The 16,244-nt window shown below is 52.6% G+C and overlaps 1 protein-coding gene across 1 annotated transcript; it reads right to left on the bottom strand.

Annotated features, from left to right (window-relative positions):
- Positions 1-847: 847 nt before the first annotated feature.
- Positions 848-14,655, bottom strand: MFSD2B (MFSD2 lysolipid transporter B, sphingolipid). The gene is made up of 14 exons (XM_086325749.1): positions 14,423-14,655; positions 11,030-11,155; positions 9,608-9,732; positions 8,751-8,874; positions 8,367-8,445; positions 8,145-8,275; positions 5,673-5,763; positions 5,439-5,560; positions 4,925-5,008; positions 4,347-4,427; positions 4,043-4,152; positions 3,369-3,512; positions 2,824-2,994; positions 848-1,704 (listed from the first exon to the last, which is right to left on the bottom strand). The coding sequence occupies exons 1-14, from the start codon at positions 14,507-14,509 to the stop codon at positions 1,680-1,682; spliced, it is 1,500 nt and encodes a 499-aa protein (XP_086181875.1). The 5' UTR covers positions 14,510-14,655; the 3' UTR covers positions 848-1,679.
- Between the last annotated feature and the right edge of the window lie 1,589 nt (positions 14,656-16,244).

Raw genomic sequence — 16,244 nt, 5'->3', positions numbered from 1 at the left:
GCGTTGGCTCAAATTCATGTCCATTGAGTCAGTGAAGAACTCCACTCCAGTATTCTTTCCTGGAGAATCCCATGGACAGTATGAAAAGACAGCATTTGTAGAGGAAGCCAAATGCTTTAAGCTCTGAGGAGCACTATCTGAGTGTGTCTGAGCTCTGACTATCTTAGACCTTCAATCTCACCTCACACTTATGAGGCAGCCAGAGGGCTAAAGAGGAAGTGGAAGGGGGCCTAGCCCTGCAGTGGGCTTGGGAAGGGTAGAACTGGGGGCAGGGGAGGAATGTGGGGGGCAGATCTCACCTCCTGGTCCCCCTGTGGGTACCCAGGCTTCTCTAGGAACACTTGCTGGGGCATCAGGGCCCCAGGGGTTCCCCAGCTCCTCCCCAGGCCCCAAACCCACACAAGCTACTATGGTCCACTGCCCTAGCCGATGTCCTCAACTCCTTGTCTCCTCCCACAGGGAACCTGTGGTCTGAGGAACTGCAGATATTCTGGGACACATGGCTGAGGTAACATGGCCAGTTTAAGTGACATCAGGCACCCTCCCCTTCCCTCCTTGAGACAGATTTTCCAGGAGGTGGGATGAGAAGGCTGGCCACAGTCACATTTTACAGACTCAAACAGAGCTTCCTAGGTGGCTCAGCAGTAAAGAATCTGCCTGCCAATGCAACAGATGTCAGAGACGTGGGTTCAGTCCCTGGGTTGGGAAGATCCCCTGGTGTAGGAAATGTCAACCCACTCTACTCTTCTTGCCTGGGAAACCCATGGACAGAGGAGACTGGCATGCTGCAGTCTGTGGGGTTGCAAAGAGTCGGACATGACCGAGCACACACACAAGCAAGCAAGTAGAAGATAAACCCTTTAATTTGTTTCTGAAAAAAATAAACCTCAGTAGATCTTTCTTCCCCAAAGACATGGTGGCCTTTAGAAAATAGTGGTTCCTGTGATTTTATAAGATGAACTTTCAGAAAAGTATTCCCACAAAAATAACTTTTGTTCATAAACATGATTGATCCTTGGTGGCTCAGTATCAGTCTGTGACCACGTCTAGAAACAGTGTCATCAGCTGAGCTGTACAAGGGGAAAGGTCTTGAGAAACACCTCACGCCCTGTTCAGCCTGTCCCCACTGCTGGCCCCATCCGCTCCGTCTGGGGTCTGCTGACCTCTCTGGCTACATCTGTGAACCTCTCCATCTGGATATCGCAGCATGTCCATCTGTCCCCACTCTGCCCATTCACATGCTGTCTGTCAGCCTCTCCATTAGATGATCACTGCACCATCAGGAGAAACAGGAATTCTGTGTGTCTGTCTTGTCAGGTAGTTTTGCCATCCAAGCAGGTTGGTGGGCCTGGTGCTCCCACAGAAGTCTGCAGACCAGGCTGGCAGGGGCTTCCTTTTTCCAGGAATAGTTGCTACAGGAATGCTTTCCAGGTCACAGGTTGCCCAGATCTGGGTAGTCAGCGGCACAGGCCTCTCTGAGATGTCCTGAGGTCAACAGGTAAGACATGAAAGGTGGAGCCCAGGCCGCTCCCTTCAGGAGAGTCACTGAAGATTCCACATCCCTGGGGAAAAGACAGGTTGTGTGTAAACGGTGAGGCGGGGGTGCCAAAGGGCTGAAAGGGGGGGCCTGGAGCCCAGAAGATGCTGCTCCTGACGTGCTGGCTCACAGGGTCTCAAATTCAAGCCAGAGTGTAGCTGGTCCTCCTGCAGGAAAGAGAAGAAAAGTCAGAGAGGAGGATGAGGGTGGGCGGGGGTCGGGGAAGTGTCAGTGGCTGCTCCTTGTCTCCTGAGCAACTCCTCCCCTGCTCAACCCTGAGAACGAAGCTACAGTCCTGTTCCTCCAGGTCCCACCCACGTGTCATTCCCCAAACACAGCGCATGATCTCAGTATGAGGGGCTGGAGTCCCAGGCTGTCCCCACTGAGCACTGAGGGATCCATGATGGAGCCACTTCCTGGCCTATCCTGTGTGGGCCTCTACCTGTACACGGGCTCTTGTTTGTAAGTTTTTGAGCGTGTGCAAAAACGTGAACACAGCTTGTGACTATCTGCTTGACCAGAAATGTTGACACTGCAGTGTCTGCTTGGACTTTGGCTCTGGGCTGAGCTCATGGGACACAAAAATGAAAACAGCCCCCTCAGCTGTCAAGGTCCCCACAGTCTACTGTGAAAGCCAGGCAGTGAGCAGATTGTCCCCAGGGCAGAGGGGTCTGTGCGTCCAAGTGGGAAGAACAAGGTGAGAGAGTGGCTCAGGGCAGCTGGTGTGGGGAGGAGTGGAAGGTGACCCCGGGGTTTCAGCCCCCAGGCTGGAAAGTGGTGCCGTTCATTGTGATGCAGCAAGAGCCAAGATTGGAGAACAAAGATGAATTCAGTTTGGGGCCCATTAAGATGGACTGACTGTACTTTCTCAAGGGTACAGTGGATAAGAATCTGCCTACCAATACAGGGGACATGGCTTCGAGCCATGGTCCGGGAAGATTCCACATGCCACAGAGCAACTAAGCCCATAGACCACAGCTAATGAACCTGGGCTCTAGATCCCAGGAGCCACAACTGCTGAAGCCCTCGCACCCTAGAGCCCGTGCTCTGCAACAAGAGAAGCCACCACAATGAGAAACTCAAGCACCTCAACTAGAGAGCAGCCCCTGCTCACTGCAACTAGAAAAAGCCCACGTGACAAAGAAGACCCAGTGCAGCCAAAAATAAGCAAATTAAAAAAAAAGACTGCCATGCTTGTGGAACATCAGGTCCACATGAGAACTGTGCACATCTGCGCGTCTCCCTAGGTGCTCTGCGGTGTGTACCCGTGAGTGTGAGGTGCCTACCTCCCCAGAGAGCGGGAGTTGGCCCGACTTGGCACCTTGGGAGTGGGGCCGACCATGAGGATGCACAGACCAATGAGGATCATGCTGGTGGGCACAGCACCGATGAGGACCTTGAGAGTCACCACCACCTGCTCCGACTGCCTGCAGGCTCCTGACTCGTATCCTGCGAAGCTGGAGGAGCCCCCACCCTGAGCATCCATCTCAGAGCCTCCTGAAGGAAGGGGCCCACGGGCCCAACCCCCACCCTATCCTGAAACTTGGATTTGTTTTCTGGCCGAATCAGTCTAACTGATTTGGGAGGAAGGGAGTGTGAGGGAACAGGCAGACTGGGGAGGAGTTCAGAGAGAGCTGTGAATTCGGGGAGTAGAGGTTTCAGAAGGGGTATAGCTGCTGAGACCTACACCCCTTCCGGCTGGGGTGGGGGTTCCCACACACTCCCCAGACTCGTGGGTGGCCCCTGGCTGGCTCGGGTGGGGGACTTTGCCCTTCGCTTCGCACACCACTTGTCTTTTGTGCCTCTGGGACAGCCCGACTCTGGGACTCACTCCAGGCTGAGAGTGGAGATGCCCAGGGCGCCTGCTCCCGAAAGCTTGGTGAAGAAGACGTAGGATGAGTAGAAGATGGTCTCCAGGCCTGGGCCATGCTGGTGCTGCAGCTGGAAGTCATCGACCACGTCTGGAAGCATGGACCTGGGGGCAGGGGCTGCAGAATTATGTCTTTTATCTCTTCGGGAGCTGCCAAATTGAGGGCTCCTTGGGGACAAAGACTGAGTCAGATTCACCCCTGGGTCCCCACTGTCCAGCACCAGGACTGGTCCAAAGAGAGTCAGGCAGTAAAAGTGCTTGTACTTCCCTGGTGACTCAGACAGTAAAAAATCTGCCTGCAGTGTGGGAGACCTGGTTCAATCCCTGGGTTGGGAAGATCCCCTGGAGGAGGGTGTGGCAACCCACTCCAGAATTCTTGCCTGGAGATTCCCATGGACAGAGGAGCCTGGCGGGCTACAGTCCATGGGGTCTCATAAAAGGCAGACACACTGAGTGACTAACATTTTCACTTTCTTTTCACTTTTTCCCCAATACACTTTGGCAGCCTCTACCCCTGAAAGGGGGAGAGCCTGTCCCCAGGGGAAGGGGCCTGGGACCGCAGGTTGAGATGAAGGGGGGACACCCACTGGGAAGGACGGGAGGCCCCTACTCCTTGTGCCCCTCACCCGGCCTACCAGGGTAGCAGCAAGGACACAGCGATGCTCAGGCCAGACACAAAGGCCACGACATATGCCACGGGCACCATGGGCACAGCAGCCAGCAGGATTGCAAAGGGCACCATCGCCTAGGGAGACAGACATGCTGGCGCCTCCTCTGCTTGTACCCCTGCCCCACACACACTCATAGCTGCTCTCGGATTCACGCACTCACCAGTCCTTACTGATGCCCTCTGAGCCTGGCGCCGGGATAGACACGGAGGACGCGAGAACACACTGCCCCCTCAACACCACCCCAGGCCTGGCTTCCTGCCTCACTCACACAGATCCCGAGGGCCGACATCCTCTTCCCAAATCGCTGCAGAACCCACTCCCACATTGGGGTGCTCAGCACTGCAGAGACCTGTGAACGGACAGAATCGTCATAGCCCAGGACGCTCTGCTGGGGCCTCTGCCAGATTCTCAAATGCTCAGCTTTTAGGTGGGACACCCGACGTTGACCTTGTCCTTGGTTAGAACCAGTGGCTGAACTTTACGAACTTTATGACCCTGACCCCAATTCCACCCTCTGCTGAAATGGTGGTACTAGTGGTAAAGAACCTGCCTGCCAATGCAGGAGACATAAGAAATGTGGGTTTGATCCCTTGGTCAGGAAGATCCCCTGGAGAAGGAAATGGCAACCCACTCCAGTATTCTTGCCTGGAGAATCCCATGGTCAGAGGAGCCTGGTGGGCTACAGTCCATAGTGTTGCAAAGAATCGGACACGATTGAATCATCTTAGCAAAAAGCCCAAGCAGAGTCCAAAATACTGACCACCAGAACTCCATCACACAGGTCATGCCAAGGACCACACAGCCCTGACTCAGGCCTCTCGCCTCCACCACCCCATGTCCCCTCACCAGGATGGTCAGCACCATGCCCTGGACGTGGTCTTGAAGCTGGGAGGCGTGTGTACAGAACAGGACCAGGTAGCTCTGCTCCACCTGAGGAGTCGACAGGAAGTAGGCATGTACAGGAAATGGCAGAAATGTGGAAATCAAGGGCAAGCCTGAGGTCTTGAGTTGGGCCTTCCCTTTGGGCCTCCAAGCTCTGGTTTCTGCTACCATCATGCAATCCCTTCCCCAGCAATGGAGTTTTATCCCGACACAGGTTTAAACACCATTCCTAGTCTCCCCCTGGCACAGCTGAGATGGATGGACTTTACCACTCCAGACACTTCCTGGTGTCTGGGCCCTGACTCTCCCCAGTCCCACTAGATCTGGTAGGTTTCTCTCCTCCCGGCATCAGCCTTGCCAAGCCCTTGCCAGCTACTGGTTTTCCTGTGGTATGGTGGAGACGAGAGATTAACCTGAACCTATGCAAGCTCAGTATGGCCAGAGCCCAGCCAGTGGGGATCAGCCTGGCCAGACATACCTGAACAGCTGCGGAGATGAAGAGGAAGGAGATGACCAGCTTCAGATAGGGCCGATGCCGGACCGTGAGACCTAGCCCAGCCAGGAAGCCCACGCCCTGGCCGGATGCTGGGGTGGAGGGGTCTGTAACATTGGAAAGGGACATCTTGGATTGGTGGAGTTCAAAATAAAAACTCATGCCCAAGAGGAGCGACCAGCTTCTGCTTCCACACTCTGTCTGCAGCCCTGTACCTACCTGATCGCTCCTTCACCCCCAGGTAGAGCAAAGTACTGCACACTGGGTAAGTCAAAGCAACCACAGTGGCTGCAATGAAGTAGAGACGAGTCTGTGGACAGGACAGAACTTCAGTGGGGGTGATGTCTCCAACCCGTGGAGGTGGGGATACCCAGGGGCCTGGCAGGAGTGCCTCCCAGTGGGGGCAGAGGGACCCTCAGTCCAAGTGCAAGGATGCTGGGTGCTCTTCCTCTCCATCAGCCCACAGGAGGGGCAGATCTAAGGGCCCAGAATGGTCCTTCCGCTGACCCTGTGCCTCCTGTGGGCATTCATGTAACCACGAGTCAAATCCCTCCCTCCCTCTCTGTCATTTTTTTAAAGCAAACATTCATTGCTTCTGTCTTCGGTGTGCTAGACCCTGAGGTTACAGTGATGAATAAATGACCCTGTGCATCCACAGTAATGGGCTTGCGGTGAGGGGGAGACAGATCCATGAATAGACAGTTACAGTGTGATGTACGATGACACAGAAAATGTCGAAAATAGAAACGGTGCCACCGAGCATTCAGAGGAAGACACATATGGAATAAAGTACATATAAGGCCTGCATGGGAGTAACAGTCACCCAGTTCAGGATAGGGGTTGCCTTTGGTGGGGGAGGAAGGAGGGAGATGCAGAGCTTCACCGGTGTGAGGGGTCCCACTTTCAGAAAGCTCTGCACTTGGGAGTTAATGCTCTGCTCTCTTGAAATTCGGGACGGTTTTATCTATGAATTTGTGTTTGGTAAGTGCAGTCTATGGGACAGCAGAGCTGAAACTAACAAGAGGCCGCTGGACACTTCTCACCATGGCTCACAGCCTCAATGTGAGCCATGAGGACATGAGGCAGGGCAGGTTCTCAGCTTCCTACTCCCTACTTCTTGCCATCCTATGCCCCACCTGGCCTCCTGCTCTCCCACCCAAGGGGAGCTCCTCAACCCTGCTCCCCACTTCTACCCTCTGTTCCACTATTCTCACCTAGACAGTGACCCAGAAGCTTTGGGGAGGGGCCTTGTAGAGGCTTCCCTGGTGGCTCAGATAATGAAGAATCTGCCTACAATGCAGGAGACTTGAGTTTGAGCCCTGCCATCAGGAAGATCCCCTGGAGAAGGGAATAGCAATCCACTCCAGTATTCTTGCCTGGAGAATCCCAGGGACAGAGGAGCCTGGTGGGCTACAGTCTATGGGGTAGCAAAGAGTTGGACATGACTGAGCAACTTTGACTCTCATTTTTTTTTGTGGCGGGGGGCCCTGGGCTTGGAAGCAGGGAAGGTAAATCTGCAGGCCACAACCCCTCTGATCCTGGGCTCGTAGCACCATGATGGGCTTTGAGGGCAATGGGGCATAGCCTATCACCTACCCAGATCCAGGCAATCTCTTGACTGGGGCAGTGGGCCATGGGAAGGGGAGATTGACTCCCTGCTCTCTCTGGGGCCCTACAGCTTCATTTCACACTGTACGGAAGCACATTCTGTAGCTGGGCTGCAGGTGTCCTGGGGATCTCTACACAGGACTTCATTGTAATGTTTTCTTACAGGCAGTGAACCATGGTGCGTGATGCTGGCACTATGCTCATAACATTATTCTCAAATGTTGGTGAAGGTCAGTGATGTCATTTGCTTAAGAAGAGGGGGAGTAGAAGATGCACTTGACAGATAAATAGATGCTGCTGCTGCTGCTGCTAAGTCGCTTCAGTCGTGTCCGACTCTGTGTGACCCCATAGATGGCAGCCCACCAGGCTCCCCCGTCCTTGGGATTCTCCAGGCAAGGACACTGGAGTGGGATGCCATTTCCTTCTCCAATGCATGAAAATGAAAAGTGAAAGTGAAGTCGCTCAGTCGTGTCCGACTCCTAGTGACCCCATGGACTGCAGCCTACCAGGCTCCTCCACCCATGGGATTTTCCAGGCAAGAGTACTGGAGTGGGGTGCCATTGCCTTCTCGGATAAATAGATGAACGAACATCTCCTAATTGCTGAAAAGGGAACGGCTTTGAGGGGAGAGGAAGGGGTACCGCCCCCAGGTTTCCCCTCTCCTTTCACACTGTGGGTGGGGTTGGGGGGACACCTGTTCAGGGCTGGGTGGCACTGCTCATAGGATGGGTTTTGCCCAGAGCTCTGCCAGGACACTAAACCCTTCTGCTGTCTCTCTCCTGCCCCTGCTGGCGGCCCCTCCCCGCCCTGCCCCTTCTCTGGGGTCACCTCCTCCCCTCCAGATGGCCTGCTGGCCTGTTGTTTGGCTCCACGTTTAGAAGGCGCCCAGCAGGAGAAGCAGATTTAGCGGGAGGATGGGGGACATGGGCTCAGCACGAGGATCAGGGAAGGAATGAAAAAGCCTGCTGGGCAGGGCTGAGCCCCCAAACAGCCATGAAGAGACCTGGCGGAGAAACGTTCCTCAAAGAAAGAGGTGGCCTGGAAGCGGGAGCTCCAGGGGCTCTGCACAGCCTGGACACTCACCGCGTTGGGGGAAACAGCCCCTTCCCCTGGGAGCGTGTCCTCCTTGCACCTATGGGACCCGTGGGCACCAGACACAATGAGTCCGTGGACGGTGGCTCCCATCAGCGTCCCCGCCATCTCCAAGGTCATCCCTGGGAAACAGCATGCAGCAAGGTGACTGAGCTCATGGGGCTGGGCCAGAGCTACCCGCTCCCACCCAACCGCACACCCGCCTGCACTCACGGTACGCGGTGGCTGAGTCCCGCTCCTTGGGGTTGGGGGTCAGGAGCATGGTCAGCGCCGTGTAGGGCACCTGGAAGAACTGCAGGACCAGGCAGAGCTTAGGACAGTGCCCACTGCCAGGCGGCCAACCCAGGTCAGCAGCTTCCCCAGGCCAGGCCCGTGCCAGGCTGGCATGTCCCCACAGATCCCCTCAACCTGGAGTTAGGGGCTGAGGAGCAGGAAGGGCATCTGGCCTAGAGCACACAAGAAAAGCTAATGGCCAGTTACCACCTGGTGAGCAGGTGGGCAGCGGGCACCCCCCAGCACACACACACACTTCAGGCAGGCCTCCTGCCAGCATGAGGTTCCAGGAATCCAGACCCAGGAAGGGGCCCACCTGCTTACCGTGGCCAAGGCCTGGAACAGGCAGTAGAGGGTCGTGTACCAGAGGCCTCGCAAGGTGGTGAAGGGGGGCAAGAACCACAGGAAGAAGTAGGCCAAGGCAATGAAGGGCATGCAGCCCAGCACCCTGCGGAAGCACAGCCCGGTGGGGCGGCCTGCAGCACTAGCACAGGGGGTCCCCAGGGGCCAGGAGCAGCCTCGCCTGGCCCGCAGCCCTGGAGGAGCCCTGGTCTGGGGCTAAGGGTGGGAGCCACGGAGGGGGAGAGGCGGCTGAGGGGATGAGGAGGTCCCTGGGAGTGGGGGCTGGGGCCCTTAGGGGCTGCATGCGTGCGTGCTAAGTCACTTCAGTTGTGTCCAACTCTTTGCCACCCTATGGACTATAGCCCGTCAGGCTCCTCTGTCCATGGGATTCTCCAGGCAAGAATGCTGGAGTGGGTTTCCATGCCGTCCTCCAGGGTATCTTCCCGACCCAGGGATTGAACCCCTATCTCTTACATCTCCTGCATTGGCAGACAAGTTCTTTACCATTAGGGTCACCTGGGCTGGGTGGTGCCATTCCCTGTACCCAGGAAAGTCGTATCTCCTCTGTGAGAACTTCCAAGCCATCCAGCCCCGCCTGGCCGCACTCTGAGCCCCCTGGGGCCAGGCCTGCGACTCTTGTCCAGCTCTGTGCCACCCGGTGAGGGAGAGGTCCCTGAGCACCTGCATGACTCACTCAGACCCATTCCATTCCCGTTACCCACTGTCCAGACCTGACCTCTAACCACCCATAGGATTTTCTACTAGCAGCAGCTGTGACAAATGCAGAGATCTCAAGCCAGGGGTGGGTGCCAGGATCCTAAGGACCATGGGGTGCTCACCAGGGCATGAGTCGTCCAGACCCTGTCCTCCTGCTTCTGTTGATGAGAAACCCAGCCAAAGGGTCTGCAGCTGCCCCAGACACCTTCCCTCCAAACAGGACCAGTGACACCTGGGCAGCAGGGATCTGAAAGGGACAGAGGAGGGGACAGCCAAGGCCCTGCACAGTCAGCGAGGGTGTCTGGACCTGCCCGCCAATCAGGAGAAAGACCCTGGAAACTGGCTGGGGCCATAGCCACGCTGTAAAGATCTATTCAGTCCCTCCCCCAGGCCAGGAATCCAGACGGCTCTGAGGACATCTATGCACCAATGGAGAAGGGATAGAGGGACAAGGAGAGGGGAACAGGTGCACACTAGCACATTCCTGTTATATTTATACCCAGTCACTTTAGGAGAAGACTTGAGAGACCCTCCCCTGAGGTGGCTCAGTGCGTGAAGGGTGCACTGAAGCTGACAGTCAGAGGCAGAGCTTGTGTTTTACAATGAAAATGGTTTATTGATTTTTCTGATTACATAAAGTGATAACACTCATTACACACACATTTAAACAGTTCAGGAAAATATCACGCAAAGCTCATCTGAAATTCCACCATCCTGAGACAACTGCCAGGAGCATTTTGATTGTTCTTTCTCTCATTTCCTTATGTGCATTTGTGATTTATAATTTTATACAAATGGGATATCGGTGTCATTTAAAAAATCATGGAAAATAAGTAAATAATAGATACTTTATTAAAAATTTTTGTTTATCCTCTATCCTCCACTAGTCCCTTCTATCGCCAACATTAACATACTTCTGGATGGATGTCCTTTTGGAATATACTTTCTCCATGCTCATCCTTTAATCATGTTGTTGTCCAGTTGCTAACTGGTGTCTGACTCTGCGGCCCCATGGACTGCAGCAGGCCAGGCTTCCCTGTCCTTTACTATCTCCTAGAATTTGCTCAAACTCGTGTCCATTGAGTCAGTGATGCTATTCAACCATCTCCTTATACCTGTGTCCTCATATATATAGGGCATGTTTTTGTTTTGTTCAAATGGGGTCTTTTTATATGTATACCCTTCTCTAAAACTAATTTTTCTCACTTGACAGTGCATCATGGAAATTCTTGGGCGTCAACTGGTATAGATCTAACTCATTCTTTGAGTGACTACACACTACTCCATTATGTGGACATAGTCCAACTTACTGTTGAACTACTTCTATATTTGGGGGCATTCGTGTTGTTTCCCATTCTTCTACTACAAACAACCTGCAAATAAACATCTTTCAGGAGGTTGCCCTCAACAGTATTTGGTTTTTCTCAGCCTTGGGTCAGAAGTGCCATTTACCAAGGATCATGGCAGTGGAAGTAAAGGCAGGTTGAAAGGACCAGACACCAGACATGGGAGTAGGGAACCCCAAGGCTGCTGCCCACACTTACCTGTGCCACATCGAGCAGGAAAAGTTGCAGGTAAAAGGCTATGGCGCTGGAGGCCACCTGGTTGGGAACCCCTCCAATGCCATAGCACAACTTCCTATAGAATGAGAGGTGACCAGCTCCGCTGTCCTGGGGGAGACACAGAAGCTCAGCCCCCATAGGTACCAACCACTCCCTCCAGCCCCCTGACTTCCAAAAGTATCCTGCAGCCCTGTCTTGAAGGCTGTTCCAGCAACCTCTCAGTCCTAATTGCTCTCAGATTATCTTAAAAGAAGTGAGGCAGGACTTCTCTGGCAGTCCAGTGGTTGAGAATCTGCCTGCCAACGCAGGGAAATGGGGTTTGATCTCTGGTCCAGGAAGATTCCACCTGCCTTAGGGCAATTAAGCCTGTGAGTCACAACCACTGAGCCTGAGCTCTAGAGCTTGTGCTTTTCAACAGGAGAAGCCACTGCAGTGAGGAGCCCATGCACAGCAACGAAGACCCAGTGCAGTCAACGACAAACACACAAAAAAGAAATGCGGCAAAAAGGGGAGAAAAAAGAAAAAACCTAAACCGTGACTTCTAAGCATTTCCAGGGGGAAGTTTTTCCTTATATTCCCTCCTCCCCCAGTGCTTTCTGCTGCAGTCTGTTTTATTAGTCAGCAAACTAAAGTGAACTGGGAGGGTCAGGAGGCCCCTAACTTTGCCACAAACTTCCTGTGTGTGCCTTTGAATAAATCACGTTATCTCTCTAAGCCTCATCTGTCGATTGGAATATTCCTGCCAACTTTGAGGGATGTTTTGATGAGCAAATGAGGCCATGGCTTTGGGAGCTGATTGTTAAATGTTCAGGACTTTTGCAAGCCAGTTGTTGAACCATTTGGCAGCCTGAAATCAGCCATGGGGAGAGTATTTACACCACAGAAATCAGTAAACAACAAACATCAGAGCAAAAATGAAGTAAAGGTTACATGTATACCCACACACATATATTTGGGGTTTATATATATATATATATATATATATATATATATATATATATATCCCTAAGCATTCAGGGAACGCCAGACTCATAATTAGACTGTCTACTCACAGCCCCACATGATTGCCAAACAGGCATTCTAGCTTAGCATGGTCAAAACACAGCTCCTGATTTCCATCCCATTGTTTTAATCTAACTCTACTGTCCTCATTGCAACAAAAGGCCCCAGTGTTCACTCAGCAGCTCAGGCCACAAACCTAGGTGCCATCCTTGATTCTTCCTTCCCAGTTTCCCTGTCTAATCTATTAGTGAGAGTCTAAGTGGCTTCTCAACTTCTACTCTCATTCCCTACTATCCACTTTCTGTCCAGTAGTCGAAGTGATCTTTTCATAACATAAATCAGATTGTGTCTCTTCTCTGGTGAAAACCCCTCAACAACTTGCCATTACAGTTTGAATAAAACTCCAAGTCCTTCCCATATAGCCTAAAGGAGCCCACACAATCAGCTGTCACTCCTTTTCCCACCTTACTTCAGATAGCTCTCCTCAACCATGGTAGCCTCCATCCTGTTGCTCAAAATGACCTTGTCTGTTACTGCCTCAGGGCCTTTGCACTTCCTGTCCCCCAGCTATTCCTCCAGGTCTTTGCAAGAGCTGACTTCTTGCCATTCAGGCTGAAGCCTAAATGTCATCTCTTTAGAGGAGTCTTCACTGACCACCCAAATTTCTCTCAATTGTACTCACTATAGGATATATTCATATTTATTTCCTGCCTCTCTTCACCAGCACATAAACTCTCTGAAAGCATGAACTATATAACTTTTATTCACCACCATGTCCCCAGTACCTAGAAAAATGCTGGGTGTGTAGATGCTCAATATATATTTGTTGAAAGAATAAGTGACATGAAGATGCTGTGTTAAGTGCTATTTCTCCCAAAGGTGCTGGGAATCATTCTTTTTCATCTTTTGCCTGGGGATGGGAGGGGAGTGGAGAGATCTACAGCTTCACCCAGTTAGGTATCTAGACAGACACCCTAAAAGGACTCTTTTGAAAGGAAGGTCTTTCCAGATAAGGGTTTATCAAATCCTCTGCACTCTTCCTACCCACACATGAGGCAGGATGTGGTCTCTTCTGACATTTTTGTGAACAATATTTCAACTTTCAGAAAATTTAACACCAGGCAGAATCCAACATGTTAGCCCCTCCTCCCCATTCCCCAACCCCTCTCCATAAAGGGATTCTGGTTTCCTCCTAAAGGTACCTATCAAGTTCTGGTACATAGCAGGCACATGAAAATTTTTAAAAATCTAGGTATATGATTCAGTCTTGGAATCTTGAGGAATACCACTGTACCTACTAAAATCATAAGCTCTTCACAGTCAACTGAGGACGTTTCAGTTAGGCAAACTTGACAAATTTGAATGCAAATTCTCCGTCTGCCATTTCTAGCTGTGTAACCCAGGACAAGGTACTCAGTATGGCTAAACTTCATCAAGTGTACAATGGGGGTAATACACCTCCCAGAGTTGTTATGAAAATTAAATGCTAGTGTTTCATGGCTAATGTTTTCTCCCTAACAACTCATGTCATCCTGAGTTTTTAAAGTTCCCTGCGAAATGAGAGTCCCCAGAGGGCCTCTTGATCTTGCTTTCTGTCTTGGAGCCCACTACCTTTTGCTCGGAGGGGCTCGGAGGGGAAGCGCCGAGACAGCATAGGGAACTGAGGTGGCGAAGCCAAGCCAGGGACAGAATGAAGGCGCAGCACATAGTGAGCAGTGGATTCCGCATCTAGCAGCGAGCTCGGAAGTCCTAACTTCTCTCCAACTCAGCCACCCTGAATGACACATGCCCTGGCCCTATCCAGGGGGTGGGGGAGAGGGCAGGTAGAAGGGCTGAGGCGACCCCTGGATTCCCACCTGCCCTCCACCCTCACTTCGGAGCCTGGTTACCAGGAAGGGCTCTGGGTGCAGTCTCCGCTAGGAGAGTCTGGTGCCTGGAGGGAGCCAGGTTTGAGAGGGCGGCCAAGCCCACAGCTCCTACCTGGAGACTGGGGAAGGCGGGCCCAATTAGAAGTCCCAAGTGCCCGGGGTTCCAGAGACTTCGGGAAGACCTGGCGGGTGGTGGACAAGAGCCCTAGACTGGCCCTGATCGACTAGCTGAAGGAATCAGCGGCCTTCTGCACTTGTCTAGACTCAGTTTCCCATCTCTTTGGGGCTCCAGAATACCCCCAGCCTCCCCGCTGTCAACTGTCAAACCCCAGCCGGGGCAGTTGAGCAACCTGGAGGCTCGGGCGGGGACCGTGCGGGGCTGCGGCTGACTGGCTGGCTGCTCCCAGATGCTCCGGGATGGGGCGGTCGGTCCCCGGAGCCCCCGGCCCGGCCCCGCGCTGAAGCCCAGCGCCCGCTCCCCGCGTGCCCCTCGCTGTGCGCTCACCGAACCCTGAGCTGAGGTGTGTGCTTCCAGCGAGGTCGACGGCGTCTCCAGAGCCGGGCCCGGGATCGCTTCGCGGTACACTGCCATCACGCACGGCCGCCAGCGCACCAAGGCCCTCGGCGTTATCGCCAGCCCCGGCCCGCGGGGAGGGCGGCTCCCCGGCCGAGCGGGCGCGGCGCGAAGAGGGGCGGGCCGGCCGACGCGCCCCGGGCGGGGGCAGCGCGCGGGAAAACGGGAAGCCGCGAAGTGCCGCGGGGTGGATTACCCAAAGTGAAAAACGCCAGAGCCCACATTTGCTGCGGGGAAAGGCTGGCAAGTGACTCGGGACCGTTTTCCTTGGGATCGGACTCCAAGGGAGTGAGAGCAGCAGTTCTCACTAAACCCTCCTGCTAAATCCTTGTTAAAATCGGCCAAGTCTTAGAAACACGAAGCAATAGAATTGCTCAGACTATAAGGCTGAGTAGGTTTACAAACCGCTTAAAAAAAACTGCTATCGGATGGCCGAAATATACATTCTCCAACCTCTTAGAGATGACTGGTACAGCCAGGTAACTAAGTTCTAGCCAGAGAATAAAAAACTGGTGTATGCAAATTTCCCAGACTGGTACTTAAAAGGGAAGGGCTTACAACACATAAAAGATTAACTGAAAACCCATCACAGACCTATACAGGCTGAGACATAAAACTCTTCGATCTTGGCTTAGACAAGTATTTCTTAGGACACCACAAGCCTAAGATGGGCTATAGCTAAATGAAAAACTTCTGTGTTGCAAGCCAAGCAACCAGTGAAAAGACAACCCACAGAACGGGAGGAATGTTTGCAAACCGTTGTGTTGGAATATATAAAGAACTCCTTAAACAGTAGAGAGAGAGTACAGTTAAAAACTGGGTGAAGGATTTGAATAGATATTTCTCCAAGCCTACAAATGGGCAATAAGCACACGAAAAGACATTCATGGCATTAGGGAAATGCAAAGCTACAAGAACCCACTCCATTAGAAAGGCTGTAATTTAAAAGACAATAACAGGGATTGGGAAGGATGTGGGAAATCATACACTGCTAGTGCAGGTGCTTTGGAAAAGTCTGGCAGTTCTTCAAAAGTTGGGTATGAAATTATATGATCCAGCAATTCCACTTCTAAAGATGTAAGAGGAATGAAAACATGATCACACAATAACTTGAACATTAAGTGAAGAGAAATGAAGTGAAAGTCAGTCGTTTCTGACTCTTTGGGACTCCATGGACTGCAGCCTGCCAGGCTCCTCTGTCCAAGGGATTCTCCAGGCCAGAATACTGGAGTGGGTAGCCTTTCCCTTCTCCAGGGATCGAACGCAGGTATCCCACGTTGCAGATGGATTCTTTACCAGCTAAGTCACAAGGGAAGCCCTTGAGAACTAAAGTATTTATAATAGCTGGTCAAGGCTATGGTTTTTCCTGTGGTCATGTACGGATGTGAGAGTTGGACTGCGAAGAAAGCTGAGTGCCAAAGAATTGATGCTTTTGAACTGAGGTGTTGGAGAAGGCTCTTGACAGTCCCGTGGACTGCAAGGAGATCCAACCAGTCCATTCTGAAGATCAGCCCTGGGATTTCTTTGGAAGGAATGATGCTAAAGCTGAAACTCCAGTACTTTGGCCACCTCATGCGAAGAGTTGACTCACTGGAAAAAACTCTGATGCTGGGAGGGATTGGGGGCAGGAGGAGAAAGGGACGACAGAGGATGAGATGGCTGGATGGCATCACCAACTCGATGGACGTGAATTTGAGTGAACTCCAGGAGTTGGTGATGGACAGGAAGGCCTGGTGTGCTGCAATTCATGGGG

This window comes from Bos grunniens, chromosome 11 (genome assembly GCF_055505025.1).
Source record: "Bos grunniens cultivar Pamir isolate PY7600 chromosome 11, Bosgru_T2T1.0, whole genome shotgun sequence".
In the NCBI taxonomy this organism is placed as follows: Eukaryota; Metazoa; Chordata; class Mammalia; order Artiodactyla; family Bovidae; genus Bos; species Bos grunniens.
This window is presented reverse-complemented; position numbering and strand designations above follow the sequence as displayed.

Coding starts and splice junctions, on each gene's coding strand:
- MFSD2B (XM_086325749.1), bottom strand. CDS start 14,509: ATGGCAGTGTACCGCGAAGCGATCCCGGGCCCGGCTCTGGAGACGCCG. Junction 8,446..8,750: donor TGTTCCAGGCCTTGGCCACG/GTAAGCAGGTGG, acceptor CTGGTCCTGCAG/TTCTTCCAGGTGCCCTACAC. Junction 4,153..4,346: donor TGTCGGCCCTCGGGATCTGT/GTGAGTGAGGCA, acceptor CTGTCTCCCTAG/GCGATGGTGCCCTTTGCAAT.